This window comes from Petaurus breviceps, unplaced genomic scaffold (genome assembly GCF_028583685.1).
Source record: "Petaurus breviceps papuanus isolate PSGF00001 unplaced genomic scaffold, PetGlider_PUasm1.0 64, whole genome shotgun sequence".
Classification (NCBI taxonomy): domain Eukaryota; kingdom Metazoa; phylum Chordata; class Mammalia; order Diprotodontia; family Petauridae; genus Petaurus; species Petaurus breviceps.
This window is the reverse complement of record NW_027186428.1, coordinates 5,759,705-5,775,508: the sequence shown is the minus strand read 5'-3', so window position 1 is coordinate 5,775,508 and position 15,804 is coordinate 5,759,705. Positions and strand designations below refer to the sequence as shown.

At 40.1% G+C, this 15,804-nt stretch overlaps 1 protein-coding gene across 1 annotated transcript in view; it reads right to left on the bottom strand.

Moving 5' to 3' along the window:
- Positions 1–517: 517 nt before the first annotated feature.
- ADSS1 (adenylosuccinate synthase 1) overlaps positions 518–15,804 on the bottom strand; it is a 90,238-nt gene continuing 74,951 nt past the window's right edge. The window contains exons 10-13 of the mRNA XM_069103714.1: positions 13,939–14,063; positions 11,382–11,479; positions 7,580–7,729; positions 518–701 (exon numbers count right to left, since the gene is read on the bottom strand). Coding sequence (XP_068959815.1) covers positions 649–701; positions 7,580–7,729; positions 11,382–11,479; positions 13,939–14,063 — 426 coding nt within the window. The 3' untranslated portion in view covers positions 518–648. The remainder of the gene's footprint in view (positions 702–7,579; positions 7,730–11,381; positions 11,480–13,938; positions 14,064–15,804) is intronic.

The following is a 15,804-nucleotide window of genomic DNA, read 5'->3' as shown; positions in this document are numbered from 1 at the left end:
CTATCTATCTATCTATCTATCTATCTATCTATCTATCTATCTATCTACACACACTTTATCTGCAAAGAAACTGAGGAGCCAGTATGGGAAATGATTTACTCATGGTCATACAGCTAGTGAGGGTATAATCCAGGTCTCTTGATTGCAATTTGCCTGCTCTTTCCATGACCCTATAGTAGCAAAGAAATCCACATGGAAATAAAATGAGGTGGTTTACAAAATGTTAAGAATTGGGAGAAACTTTAAAGATCACTCTCTGGCCCACGTAATTTTACAGTTGTGGAAAGTGAGGTTCAGGGGGGCCCATAGTCATACACACAAGGTATTAGTGCCAGAGCCAGGACTAGAGTTAAGGTCCTCTGATTTCCAGGCCTTGCCTCTTTCCCTTGGATATTTTCCTCCTTATTCTGAGTTGCGACATTGTAAATTTTTGTGTTTATATAATTTTGGCTTCCAAACACCTTTTAAATTACCATGGCACTTGAGACCTAAAAGCTTAAATAAATATACAAAAATACAGAAAATATGTTTTAATTTTTTTCCATAATCTTTTCAACGTAGTATGATCAGTAACAGACTAGTTGCTGTGGCCTTCAAGAACAGATGACTATTGAATTGTGCTTCTTAGGACTGAAGTTCTTTCTCTGTTTAAAACAGCTGAATCATAGACTCTCTTGATTTTCCAACACCAACCCACTTAACTGAAAAACAAAATAACAAACAGTTTTTAGAACAAACAAAAGTAAATTAATTTTAAGCATGCTATTATTTTTACATTTCATTAAAGAAACTAAAATGGGAGAAAAATTGAGGATAAGCAATAATTCTTAATGCCACTAAGGAAGGATTCAATAACATATTTTAAACATAGGAAGGCACTGTATATGGATGATTGTGAATAGCCATTAACCAAGATAGAATCTCAGAATTCTGGTAATCTCAAAGATTAATTTCCTTAACTATAAAATGGAGACACTGTTCTTTGTAGTACAAGGCTGTTAGGAAAAGGTTTTGTAAATCTTAAAACTCTGTAGAGAGATGAACTATTATGATCCTCTCATTCTTGTAATTTTCAGTACAGTTCAAATAGAAATGGTTGTGGGACAAGTTGCCATTTTTCTGAAGCTGAGGGCTCCTGTAACCTGAGTTACTCAAAGGTCCTTTGAGTAGCAGAAGGCTGCTACCTGGTCCTCTTGGGAAATGGGAATGTCAGTCCAGTGATTGTCTTTAACCCCACACTGCCTCATGGAGGAATAATGAAACACTGAAAGAGGACTGCTGAATAAAGATGATACTTTTTAGGTTTTCTAGACAAAAGTTAGAGGGTCTGACAGAGTGTATGCTGATAAATTTTTAACAACTAATTCAGAAAAAAAAGTATACATAGCCCACTTTTAAGTTTAATCTATATTATTAGCATTTTCTCCATCACTTTCTTAAGTCTAGAAAATCAACAAAACAGTAAATCAAGCCCTGATCTGTAGCATTTATCCATATCCAAGGTGTAAATGCTTACACTGAAAATTGAACAATCACTTAGGGATAGGGACAGTGTAGAGTTTTTTCTCTCTAAATAGTGTTTGCTCAAAATATTTATAGCAATTCTTTTTGTGGTGGCTGAGAACTAGAAATTGAAGGGATGCCCATCAGTTGGGGAATGGCTAAACAAGCTGTGGCATATAATTTGTGGTGGAATATTATTTTGCTAAAAGAAATGACATGCAGTTCCTTCTAAGTGGGGTGGGGAGAGGAGGGGAAGGAAGGAGGGAAGGAGAGAATTTGAAACTCAAAATTTTAAAAACAAATATTAAAAATTGTTCTTGCATGCAATTGGGGAAAATAAAATACTAAAAAAAAAAGAAGGAAAAAAATGACAAGACAATTTCAGAAAAGCCTGGAAAAACTTATAAGAACTGATACAAAGTGAAGTGAACAGAACCAGGAGAATGTTGTACATAGTAACAGCAATATTATATAATGATGAATTGTGAAGGACTTAGCTATTCTCAGTAATAGAATATTACTAAGATAATATTATCCAAGACAATTCCAAAGGACTAATGATGAAGCAGACTATCTGCTTCCAGAGAAAGAACTGATAATGTTTAAATACAGACTGAAACATGCTATTTTTCACTTTTTTCATTCTTTTTCTTTTATTTGAATCTTCTTGTACAAAATAACTAATATAGAAATATTTTACATGATTGCACATGTATAACCTACATCTGATTGCTTATCATCTCAGGGAAGAGGAAGGGGAAAGAGGGAAGGATAGGATTTGGAACCCAAAACTTAAAAAAAAAAAGTTAAAAAAGTGTTTTAACATGTAATTGGGGAAAAAAAGAAAATATTTTAAAAGTAAATAAATAAATAGTGCTTGTTTTCAGGACAGCAGCAAAGGTGGCCAATTAGCTGAAGAAGGCTGGATAGGAGGCGGATGTGTGAGGAAGGAAGGAGTCAGCAAAAGGAACTGTGGAAGAGGTAGCATCATGGACACCAGTCTCTGATGTCTGGGCATTGCATTGCCAGGAAAATAAAGCCAGAAGAGGTCTTAGAGATCACTGAATCCAATCTTTTCATTTTACAAGTAGGGAAAGAAAGGCCCAGAGAGAGGAAATAATTTGCCTAGGGTTATGCATTAAATTAGTGGCCAAATGGGAACTAGAAGGTAACCCACCTGTTTCCTGCTTTGGAGATCTCTACATCTCACCATGCTACTTCTTACCCTTTAAACCATGAACAATTTTTTTCATGCAAATAATTGTTTAGATGTACTTTCTCTATCCTGTATTTGTACATATGGTTTTTCATTGAGGACTTTACAGTGGTCTCTATTAAATTACATTGCATAGATCTAGGCTGCCCTTTGTTTTAACGGGTCCCCAATAATTTTGGAACCTGACTCTGTTGACCAATGTATTAGCCATTTATTTCATTTAGCTCTGTAACACCTGCAAATATGCTAAATATGTTTGCATTTAAATCTCTGATAAAAATGTTGGAGTAGTACTTAGCTGAAGATAGATCCCTGGGAAAAACTCCCTTAGAACCTCTTTCCATAATTATGCCTTTATTCCTTTGGGTTAAATATTGTTCTCTCTAGACTCCTTAAAAAATATAATTCCTATAGTGATCACATATTTAATCCTCAGCTTCATCCAGGTGAATGAGTTTATAAAATGTTTTCCTCATACAAACTGGACTTGAGGCATTAGAAGGTCAAGGGGCGGAGATGGGGGTTGAAGAGGAGAAAATGTAGGGGAAAAGAGTCTGAAAGGGAGAATAAGGAGCACTTTGTGGGAAAACTTTGTGGCAACAAAGGAAACTACCAACTTTATACTTTTTTCTACCTTTGTTTCATTATCAAGTTGACTAAATCCCTTTAAGGTAGTCTGACAAGCCTGGAGCATAGCGACATTAATAATAGCTGACCCTTATATAGGATATTAAAGTTTGGGTAAGGGAATAGGGACATTAAATGAATCAGTTATCCCACCTTACTTTAAAGTAAACAATAATATGCCAACTCCTGATATCTTAACCAAGTGAGAATATCATTTCAGTCAGTTAATGAAAGACTTTAGAATAAGTTTGAAAAGTCTTTTAAAGCTACTGGATGAGCTGGAGTGACAAGCAATAGGAAGTCTGCTCTAACTGGTTGAGGGACTTTGTCATGGAGGTGGGAGGTACATAAAATCAGGAGCTAGTTCAGTATGGAAGAGATCTGAATCCAAAGGCAAGCAAAGGGAGAGTGTTACAGCCAAACCATCCTGAGTCAGCTTTTGGACCTTTTTCCATTTGGCAGTTCTACTTTTTGAGGAGTTCTTTTCTTTAGTGAATTTCTGTATTTCCTTTTTCATTTGTCCAATTCTGCTTTTTAAGGAGTTTTTCTCTTCAGCAGATTTTTGTGCCTCTTTCACATTTGGCTAATTTTGTTTTTAAGGTGATATTTTCTTTAGTATTTTTTTGGGGTTCCTCTTTTTACTAAACTGTTGACTTCTTTCATAATTTTCTTGTATCACTTATTTATTTTCCCAATTTTTCCTCTACCATTCCTATTTGAGTTTTAAAATCCTTTTTGAGTTCTTTCAGGAATTTTTTTGGGCTTGTGTCCACTTAACATTTTTCTTTGAGGCTTTGCTTGTAGCTGTTTCAACATCCTTGAATTCTGGATTTGTGTCTTGAACTTCCCTTTCACCATGGTAACTTTTTATGATCAGGCTCTTTTTGTTGTTGTTTGCTCACTTTTCCAGCCCATTTCTTAATATTTTTGTGTTAAAGTTGGGCTCTGCTCCTGGGGTGCAGGAGGCATTGTCCCAAGCTTTTTAGGGTTTTCATCCTGCTAGTTCCAGAACTTATTTTGGAGGGTCTGTAAGGTTTCAGCGTTTCCAAGGTTTATGATCCAAGGAAAAATGTGGTCACTGTTGTCCTGGCCTGTGTTCTGGTTACCAAGGAAGGTCCCCTCCTCCCTTGCAGCCTCAAATACTAGTGCTCCTCTTGGCCCTAGAACTGTGACCAGGTCCCTTGCACCTCTGTAGCCAAAAGCATCAGTGCCCCACAGCCCTGGAACTGCAACCCAGAACTGTATAGGGGCAATGCAGCAGGGTCCTGTGCCCAATACCAACAAATGACTCCCTGTAGTCTCTTTCTGACCAGTTGTCCCACCCCCTTACCATCTATGGGCTTAGAGCTCCTAAAGATGCTGTTATCACCCTTGTAGTCACCACTAAGGCCTGCGCCTGGTTTTGCAATGTTGGTGTTGCCTCTGCCTGTGTGGGCTGACCATGGTGACCTCCTAAGTTGTCTTGAGCTGGAAAAATGTCTCACCTTGACCTTTTGTTGGCTCTGCCACTCTAGAATTTGATTTGAGGAAATATTTTAAAGTTGTTTGGAGGGAGGGGTTGGAAGAGCTCAGCTGCTCCTCTGTCTTGGCTCTATAGTCAAACAGTCCCTAGAAGGAATTGTTAGGTGGGGGAGGGGTGGAGTTGGAGGAGGAAGAAGAACAGAGGAGGGTGGAGGAAGAGAATCTTCAGCTTAAGCCTCCTCCCTGCACTCCCTCATTCTTGATTAGAGGATTTAGATTTTTCACTGGCATCCTAACAGCATTCCCTGGTAGAGAAGCAATTGACAGCAATGTCTGCATCAAGATCCAAGAACAGACTGGATACAATGAGGGAAGATAGATTCAGGGCTCTACAAAGGAGTCCTCTGACTCCAAATTCAGCATTCTTTCCATTGCACCACTTTGCTTCCAAGGTCCTTTCCAACTGAGATGCTGTGAACTACTCAGTCATTGCTTACTGGATCTGGTACTTACTAGCTTTATGACCTCGACAAATTACTTCCCCTCTCTTAGCCTCAGTTTCCTTCTCTGTAAAATGGGAACAATGATATTTCCCCTGCCTTCCTCATTGGGACGTGAAGAAAGTAACTGGTAACCTACAATGCTGGTTAACTGTGACCTATCTTAACCTTTGGTCCAGTATCATCATGCTCAACACAACTGTTGATCATTATTCACTTGTTATTTCCAGATGAATCTGGACAGTGAAGTTAGCCTATTTGGAACATTTTGATTAGTCCTCCCTCCAATATCTTTCCTGCTGTCAAGGATTTTTTAGATAAAAAACAAATCAGGATTTGAAATAATAGTAATAATAGAAATAATAACAATAATAATGGTAACTTCTCTAGAACTTTACAAAGTGTTTTCCTCCCAACAACCATGGGAGATAGATAATACAAGGGGTTAGCCTATCCAGGTCCCACCCATGACTCTTCTTCTTGACCTCCAAATCTTGTCAATTCTACCTCTGTAACATTTTCCCTTCTTTCTCCTTACACAACTTCTGTGTTAGCTCAGGTGCCTGGACCACTGTGATAGCTCTCTAATTGACCTCCCTGCCTTATGTCCCTTCTTTCTTCAGTCCATATCCACACAACTGCCAAAGTGTATTCCTAAAGCATAGATCTAACCTTGTTATCCTTTTATTTAAAAAAAAACACCCTTGAATGTATCACTATTACTACTAGGATAAAATGCAAAATCATCCGCGCCAGGTTTTTTTGTTCTCATTTACATTACTTATCTTCATGCACTCCCCATTCTGGACAGACTGTCCTGCTGTTCCTTGTACGTGACGTATCCCCTGCCTCCATACATTTGCACAGGTCTAGAATGATCTCATCTTTCCCCTCTGCCTCAAAAATCCCTAGCTTCCTTCAAGACACAGTTCAGGTATTACCCCCTCCATGAAGTCTTCCCTTCCTGATTTTCTTCCCCCTCCCCAAGTTGCTAAACTTTTTCTGTCCTGAAATTGCTTTGTATTATTTGGTGTGTACTTTGTGTTTACTTGTCTTGTGTCCCTCTGACAAAACAGAAAGAAGCCCCTTAAAGAGAAGGCCTTTGTCTTAGGACCCCCGGTACCCTAGCACAGAACCTCCCTCACAGGAGACACAAGTTTGTTTCATTGACTCTTAACAGATGAGGAAACTAAGAAATGAACTCAGAACTGAAATAATTTATCCAGTCACACAGGTACTAAACATGGGTGCCAGGGCTCAAATTTGGGCATTCTGCTTCTAAGATCAGTGTCTTTTTACTGTTGCCTTTCAAGTTGAAATTAATCTCTCCCTTTTACATACCACTATGGTTAATGATGTGGCTAGGTGGTGGAGTGAATAGAGTGCCAGGCCTCGAGTCAGGATGACCCGAGTTAAAATCCAGCCTCAGACACTTACTAGCTGTGTGATCCTGGGCTAGTCACTTAACCCTGTTTGCCTCACTTTCTTCATCTCTAAAATGAGTCGGAGAAGGAAATGTCAAATCATTCTAGTAACTTTGCTAAAGAAACTTCAAATGAGGTCACAGAGTTGGACATGACTGAAATGGCTGGACAACAAATGGTTAATTATGGTATTCTCTCAGTGCTTTATACTTTTACAAGCATGATCCCACCTGAACTTCACAATAAGCCTGTGAAGTAGATAGTGTAGATATTATAATCCGTCTTATTTTATCTTTCCATTTTATATGAGGAAAATGAGACTCATAAGTTAAAAAAAATTGCTCAAGATCACACAGAAAGTCAGTGGCACAAATAGGAGTAGACTCCAAGCCTGCTGATATCCAGACCAGGGCTCTTTTCCAGCCTCTATTCCCTCCACCCCCAAAAGTCCCATAAAGCTTACATTTCAGATTTTACATTCCACCATTGTCTGTCCCATCATCCCAACCCATCCTAATCACAACATGGGTCAGCACTTGAGGAGATGTGAGTGTGCCCAGTATCCAGGACAGACCTGGTGGGTACATCCCAACCAGCAAATAGTGCAGGACAGCTAAGTGATTGTCCCAGTGGAGAATCAGAAAGACTCATCTTCATGAGTTCAAGTCTGGGCTCAGACACTTACTAGTTGTGTGACCCTGGGAAAGTCACTTAACCCTGTTTGCCTCAGTTTCTCATCTGTAAAATGAGAAGGAAACGGCAAACCACTCCAGTATCTTTGCCAAGAAAACCCCAAAATGGGGTCAAGAAGAGTTGAAGATGACTGAAATAACCCCACAGAAACCCACCTGCTACACCAATGTGATTTTCCACAAACCGGATGTAATTCTGAGCCTTGGGAGGGAGGTCTTCCCATTTTCTGGCCCCCGTTGTATCTGTCTTCCATCCAGGCATTGTTTCATACTCCACTTCCACCTTCTGAAGTATTTCCTGATTAGCTGGGGAAAAACACATGGATTCATAGCATCTTCTAGTCACAGAATCAAAGGGCAAACTTCCTGCCCAGTGAAGGAATCCCTTCTCATAGTGAGGTTATTCAGTCTCTCCTTTTATAGCTATGTAACAAGGTAACACAAATCCCCTTCAGAACCAATTTATATTCTAGTAGTACTACTACTAGGTCTGTATCCCAAAGAGATGAAAGGAAAAAAGAAAGGACCTATATGTTAAAAAATATCTTTGGAATCTCTTTTTGTGGTGGCAAAAAAATTGGATCTTAGGGGGATTGCCATCAATTGGGGAACTGCTAAGCAAATTGTGGAGATTCATTAGGAAATAACAATTGAATAGTAGTGAACAATAGTACTGGGCATGGGTACCAGGCTACAAGTGTGTGTGTGTGTGTGTGTGTGTGCGTGTGCATGCGTGTGTGTGTATATGTGTGTGTGGTTTGACAAGGGAGGTGGTTTCAGAAAAAACATGTTTTGGGGAAGAGGAGGAAAGGGAAGGTCTCAAAGAGGACTTAGCATTTGAGCTGTGCTTTAGAAGACAGCTAGGGATATAATAGTGGAAGGCAAAGACAGGATAAAGACCCACTGGTGGAATGTACAAGTCATGTTCAGGCATCAGTGAACGGTGCCGGAACATAAACTGTGGAGAAGAATATGAGAGAGAAGACTGGAAGTCAGCATGGCCTCAGACTTGGAAGGTCTTGAATGCCCCACAAATAAGCTTTAACTTTAAAGTGAGAGATAGAGAACCACGGGCAATATTTGAGTAGAAAGACAGACAAAGCTCTGTGTGTGTGTCTGCTGAGTTGCTGTTGTTATCGTGATGATAACCAGGTATATGAATAAGGAAGATGATTTTAGCTCTATACATTTGATCCTATCCCCCCTTGGCCCGTCTCCTTCTGGAGACCCCAAAGGCTCCACTGATAAATTGCCAGAAACAACATTCAGACAGCCTTCAGGATCATTTCTCTCTCTACCACACTTATCATGTGATCCTTCATTTGGGTGTTGTGTTCCAGGTTACTTGGCTGCAAGCCTGCCCAGTTTGTTTTCCCTCTGAATGGAGGAGCGAGTCACAGGATTCTGAGCCCTGTCGCTGTATCCAGGCTTCCATTTCCTCATCTGTCAAATGATATGTGTGTTATCTACCTTACAGGAATGCTGTGAGGAGAGCACTTTAGAGACCTTTAAGTGCTATGTTAATGTGAATTATTATTTCATAACAGCTGTGTGACCATGACCATTCACCTGAGTTCTCAATTTATTTGTTAAATGTGGATACTAATAGCTGTACAGCCTGCTGTTATCCAACTCTGTTATGGAGAAAATGTTTGTGTGAACCATAAAATGCTTTAGAAATGTAAGATATTATTGTGGCATCATTTTGTATACAGCGTAGCAGTGTGGACTGCTAGATGTGTTTGTAGAAGGCAGACTTTAGTCTAAATCTCACCTTTGGCAATAGCTGTGTACTGGGGCAGTTCATTCAGTGTCTATTGCCTTAGACAACTTTGTAGGATTTATCTACCAAGTGGTAAACCAGTTGTGATCGGTATTCATGTATTCTGGTATCATCTTTAGTCACTCCCTTTCACTGCTTCCTCATTCCTCCAGGAGGCAATGGGAGTTAAAGATAATAACCGGGCTGATACTTCTGTTTCCCACGAGGCCCAGGTAGCGTCCATCCACTCAAAAACCCAAGGCAACTCAGGTTACTGAGCCGGTGGGCTCAGACAATGAGCCAAGGACACAGATGAGGCTGGAGGTGGGGTTGGGGGCAGGGGACAGTGTAGGGCTTTCTCTCTCTAAATGGTGTGCTCTGAGCACAGCAGCAAAGGGTGATTAGCTAGCTGAAGAAAGCTGGGTAAAAAAGTGTAGTGTATAAGAGAGGACAAAGCAAAAATAGAGTAATGGGAAAGAAGTAACAGCATGATAAAATTTAATCGCAGGAAGGCAGAGCCAGGAGGGATTTTAGATATCATCTAGTATAACCTCTTCATTGTACAGAGAGGGAAACTGAGGCCCAGGGACAGCAAATGACTTGTCCAAGGTCATGCAGCAAGTTAATGGCAGAGCAAAATGGAACTCTCTTGTCTCCCAGTTCAGGGAGCCTTCCACTGTACCATTCTGCCTCTTGGTCTTTAAACCAAGTACAATTGTATGCCTTTAAAAAAAACAAAGGAATGGAACCTTTCCATTTTGGCAAAAATCAAAGAATTTTAAGTTATCCACTGAAAAGCTCCTTACTGAATGAAATAATAACAGTGCTTTACTTTCCAAAGGGTATTCACATGCATTATTTCTTTTAATACCCATGGTGATTTCAACAGGTGCTTAACAAATGTTTAATGAATGACTGACGAATGAACGAGATAGGGAGGGAGGCAGGCATGTATTATCCTTTGCCTTCATCAGAGGTTTCTGAGGCTCGGAGACCAAAAAGGAACCGTCCCATGTTATACAACCAGAAAACAGAAAGAGTTAGAAGTAGAACCTAGGTCTCTTGCCGCTCAGTCCTGGACTTTGCCTGTTGTTCTGTTTTTACCTGATAATAATTACAGACAGAAGCAGTATGGAGGAGTGGGTAGAAAGTTGTCCTCAGAGTCAGGAAAACCTGGGTTCAAGTCTTTTTCTCTGACACGTATTGGCACATAACCTCTCAGTGACCTAGGCATTAGTAATTTAGGTTTGGTAAAAGAACTCCTATATAATCACAGGTCCACTGAAAAGAAAAATCATAGAATCTCAGAGTTGGATAAGATTCCTCGAGATGACCTATTCAGTCCTTATCTGAACAATAATCCTCCTTGGCAACAGTCCTGACAAATGGTTGTCCTGCTTCCCCAGGAAGACTTTTAGCAACTTGGAATTCACCAGCTCCCTAGCAATCCATTCCACTTTTGGATGGTTTTAATGGCTATGCTTTCCTTCATATTGAGCCCAAATCTGCCTTGCTGCAGAAGTCTGAAAAGTTCTGCCCTCTGGGGCAAAAAAGTTTAATCTCTCCTCCATAAAAACCTTTCAAATACTCAAGATAGCAGTTGGGTCCACCCTGAGACCTCTCTTCCAGGCTCAAGAGCCCCAGTTCCTTTAACTGGGCTTCCAATTGCAAGATCTGCAGTCCCTTCCTTCTCCCGGATGTCCTCTCCAGAGATCTCTAATTCAGCACTGTCCCTCCTAAAACTGATTCTGAGTTCTTCCTAGCAAGCAAATATTACCATTTACAGAGGAGAAAACAGTCTCATTGAAGTGAAATGACTTAGCAGAGGTCACAAAGAGGAAATGGCATAGTGAGACTTTGAATTCTGGTTCCCTGATTCCTGGGCCAGTGGACTTTCTACCATATTCTGATGGCTAAATGACTTCACTGTGGGTATAGGCAGGTCTATCCACTGTGGTTCTGTTTATTATTTTTCATGGCAACATATCATTGCCCCGATGTGTCTCATAATCAGACCACAGTAATCAAAATCCTTGTGTCAAGTTTTAGAGAGACTGAAGGAATGGAAAAGATGCCACCTCTAATGAAGGTTGGTCCCAAACTCTTTAATTCTGACGAAGCCAGTAGGGAAGGTGATGCATATCATTTAGGAAGGAGAACTGACTAGGAAGGCAACCATGGCATACTCTAACTTACCTGGAAAGTATGGAATCCTTTTTCCATTCAGCTTGTATGAAACACCAATTTTAATTTCATCTAGGGCATCCAGGATATCCAGTTTGGTTAATGCCAGCCTATTCAAAACCAAGGTATTTCAGAAAATGGCATATAATCAATTATTGTAATTATAATAGCTCACATAATGCTTTAAAGTTGACAAGACAATTTCCCCATAACTCTAAAGTAGGTCTTTAAGGGATCCCCATTTTACAGATTAGGAAAGTAAGGCTCAGAAAAGGACCCCTCTTCTGTTGTCTTGTTTTCCAATTTAATTTTTTACTTGTGTAAATATTGTTTTCCCAGCTGGGCTAGGACCACCGCGTGTGGGTCAGGAACACTGTCTTCTCTCTTCCTTATCTCCTTCACTGTGCCTAGCACTGTGCTATACACAGTCTTTTCTTTCCCTCATCTCCTTCATTGTACCTACCACTGTTCTATACACAGAGCAATGCTCAGTAAAATTTATAGAATGTTTCCTAAACTCAACTAGCCACTGAAAATTGGGAGATTGAAATCTATACATGCTCATATAGGAGAATGGGGAGTTGAATATTCTGGGTAAAAAAAGGATTTAGAGAAAATATAGAACAAAATGTAGGAAATTAAGCACATTTTAGTGCTAAAAATGTCCACTTTAGGTATTTTTCATAATGTAATGTTATACTAACAATATAATAAATTCAATTTTCATATAATATAATTACACTAATAATATAAACATTTCATCACTATAACAAAATTATAAACACATATGATGTAATTAACATTTAATCTTTAAGAAGGGAATATGGTGCTATTGTTGAAAACGTTAATATTCTTTGCTCAGCCCTGTTCACAGGAACAAATAGCATTCTATAGAACATTCTATAGATTTAAGAATGCTGTTGGAGATGGTTGAACAAATCAAAGAAGTGAACCTCATCCTAGCATTCATCTTTCTATCTGAAGAATATTATCCTCTGATAATTATACTGTGAGGGAATGAAACATAACGTAAAGGGCACTGAACTCAGGGGTCAGAATACTTCCCTCCTTGATTACTTATGAAGTGTGTGACCTTGGGCAAGTCACTTTTCTTCTCTGAGGCTCAATTTCACCATCTCTAAAATGGGAATAAGTATAATAATACATGAACTAGCTACCTCACAGGTGTACTGGGAGGAAAGCACTATGTAAACCTTAACGTGTTAATAGACAAAGGGGTGGTTATTATTACATTTTCCCAAAGGTAGTAATCACTTCTCATTTATTTGCTCCCATGGATGTGAGTGAACACAAATAGAACAGTGGACAATTTTAAAAAGAGAACAAATACATATGACTTTTTAATATATCACATGGTTTTTTTCTTAAAATTTTTGACCTCAGATTAATTTTTTAAATTATGTTTGACTTAAACTGAGAATTTGTTGTATTAGAATTTGTGAATTTAAAGCGAGTCTTAAGTAATCTACATTCAAGGGAAGGAGGGGGAAACCAGAATTTATTAACCACTTAATATATGCTGAGTCCTTTACAAATATTATCTCATTTGATCCTTGCCAACAACCCTGCGATGTAGGTGCTATTATTATGCCCATTTTTACAATTGAGGAAATTGAGGCAGACAGGGGTTAAATGACTTGCCCAGAATCACACAGCTAGGAAGTGTCTAAGGCTAGATTTGAACTCAGGTCTTCCTGACTCCAGGCCCAGTGCTGTAGCCACTGCACCTCCTAGCTCCATAATTGAGTGTTCACTATTTTTGCAAAATTGAATAAACCTAAATTCCTACCTCACTGATATTGTTTTGACTTCTTCACTGTTTCATGGTGGTAAGTCTTGTTTTTTCTCTTGGCTGCCTATGAACTCCAGGATCAAGTGGAAAATCCTCTGTCTGTCCTTTAAAACCCTGCACAATATTCCTTGTCCTCTCTTTTTAGTGTTCCTACACTTGAATTGCCTCCATACACATCAGTTCAGCTCTATTGGCCTTGTTCCTTGCACGAAACACACTGCCTCCTTACTGAGCCTTTTCCCTGGCTGTCCCCTGCACCTAGAATAATCCCTCTCCTGGCTTCTCTGGCTTCTTTCAAGGCTCAGCTGCAATGCTCACTTCTGAGAGAGGCCATCCCTGGTCCCCCCAGCTGCTAGGGTCTTCCCTCTGAGAGTAATTTCCATTGTCATTATCTACATGGATGTGGGTATATCTGTCTATCTATGATCTATCTATGTGTGTCTGTGGGCACACACACACACACAAACACACACATATATATATATATATATGTCTTGTATTTGCAATTTGTTTTTTGCATGTTGGCTTTCTCATTAAAATGTGTGCCCCCCTTTTTGTATCCCTGGCCCTTAGCAAAGTGTGTGGTACATAGTAGGTGCTTAATAAATGTTCATTGACTGGCTGATTTCTAAAAACCTCATCTGTGAAATTCCCCAGGGACTGCCTAGGGTTGTTCTTCCTCAGTCTTCTTCCCAGTGTGGCCTAGTACAGTTACTGAACAAAGACTGGATGCTTCTCAGAGGAACGATTGCTTACGCAGTAAATCCATTGATCATGTGTGCATATCTCAGAATCATAAGGTCTAACCAGCCGCAGCGCCGCTTTCTGCCTGTGGTCACTCCCCACTCATGGCCTCGCTTCTGTAACAGGTCTCCAATTTCCTGTGCAAAGAGAAGGGAGATTGAATGAAGCTGATTTATGCCCCTGATTCTTTCCTCTCTGCCTAGCTAAAACACTCATCCTTCAAGACCCAGCTCAGTTCTCACTTTGTTCATGAAGAGTTCCCCGACTATTCCATCCTGACTTTATCTCTTTATTTTCCAGGCTCAGCGAGGGAGGCCCTTAAACTTAACATATTATTCACAGAACTCTTGAATGCTGGTGCTGAGAAGAATTTTCAAGGTCATTTACTCCAGTGCCCACGCAGAGAGGAGCTGCTACATTCAATACCAAGCCAAGTTAAGATTAGACTCAGGAACTGGATATATTTAGCTTAAAGAAGAAAAAGTTTAGGGAGAACATGATAGCAATCTTAAAAAAATACACTAAAAGGAATTTCATTTGTTCTGTTTGCCCCCAGAGGGCAGAAGTATACACTTCTGGAACACAGAAGTGTATTTCAGTTTGATAGAAAAGAAACATTTTGAGGGGGTGGCTAGGTGGCACAGTGAGTAGAGTGCCGGCCCTAGAGTCAGGAGGACCTGAGTTCAAATGTGACCTCAGACACTTAACACAAGGACTAGCCGTGTGACCCTGGGCAAGTCACTTAACCCCAATTGCCCTCCAAAAAAAGCAAAAAAAAGAAAAGAAACATGTTGAACAATTGGAGGTGTCCAAGTGAATTGGAATGAGGGCCTTTCTAGGTGCTGAGTTTGGTATCACTGAACCTTTTCCGGTGGAAACTGAGGGCCACTTGTCTAGGATGTCATAGAAGCGATTCTTGCTGAGATATCTACTGGATCCCTTCCAGCTCTGAGATTCTATTATGTGAAGAGCCAGGACCAAGTTCACAAAGCAAGTAAATGGCAGAGCTGGGGGATTTCCTTCCAAGCTTGAGTTCTTCCCACAGCACCATAATTATACTCTTTCTTATACTTTTTACTCTTTTCCATTTATAAGTATGTTTCAAAACTATGAGATCCCTGATGGCAGGGATGATGTATTCTTCCCCTAGACTACCCGATGATTATCTGGATAAAACACCTGGGATGTTGCTGCCCTTCTTTCCCAGATGTGGTCAGAGTCCCCTTAACTGGAATCCATTCTAATAACAATAGCTGGCATTTCTGTGGCTCTTCAAAATTTTCTTCACTATTGCACTGGGAAACAGGTGGTACAACTGTTACTACCTTTACTTTATAGAGGAAGAAACAGAAGTTAAGAGGAAATGACTCATCTACAGGTCTTGCACAGCTGGCAAGTTGCAGACCCTGTATCCCTTCCACTGCATTAGTGTGCTTCCCCCACTGACCTTTATACAATATCTACACCAGCTGCAGGGCAGCTAATTGGTGTAGTGGATCCAGTGCTAGGTCTGGAGTCAGAAAGACTCCTCTAGGGGCAGCCAGGTGGCACAGTGAGTAAGAGCACCAGCCCCAGAGTCAGGATGACCTGGGATCGAATCCGGGCTCAGATAATTAGCATCACACCCAGAAATAACTGGCCACTTAACCCCAGTTGCTTGAAAAAAAAAAGACTCCTCTTCCTGAATTCAGATCTGATCTGAAATACTAGCTGTGGGACCCTGGGCAAGTTACCCCAGTTTGCCCCAGTCTCCTCATCTGAAAAATGAGCTGGAGAAGAAGATGGCAAACCACTCTATTGTCTTTGTCAAGAAGACCCCAAAAGGGTCATGAAGAATCAGAAGCAACTGAACAGCAACAAATTAAGTTCTATAGACTG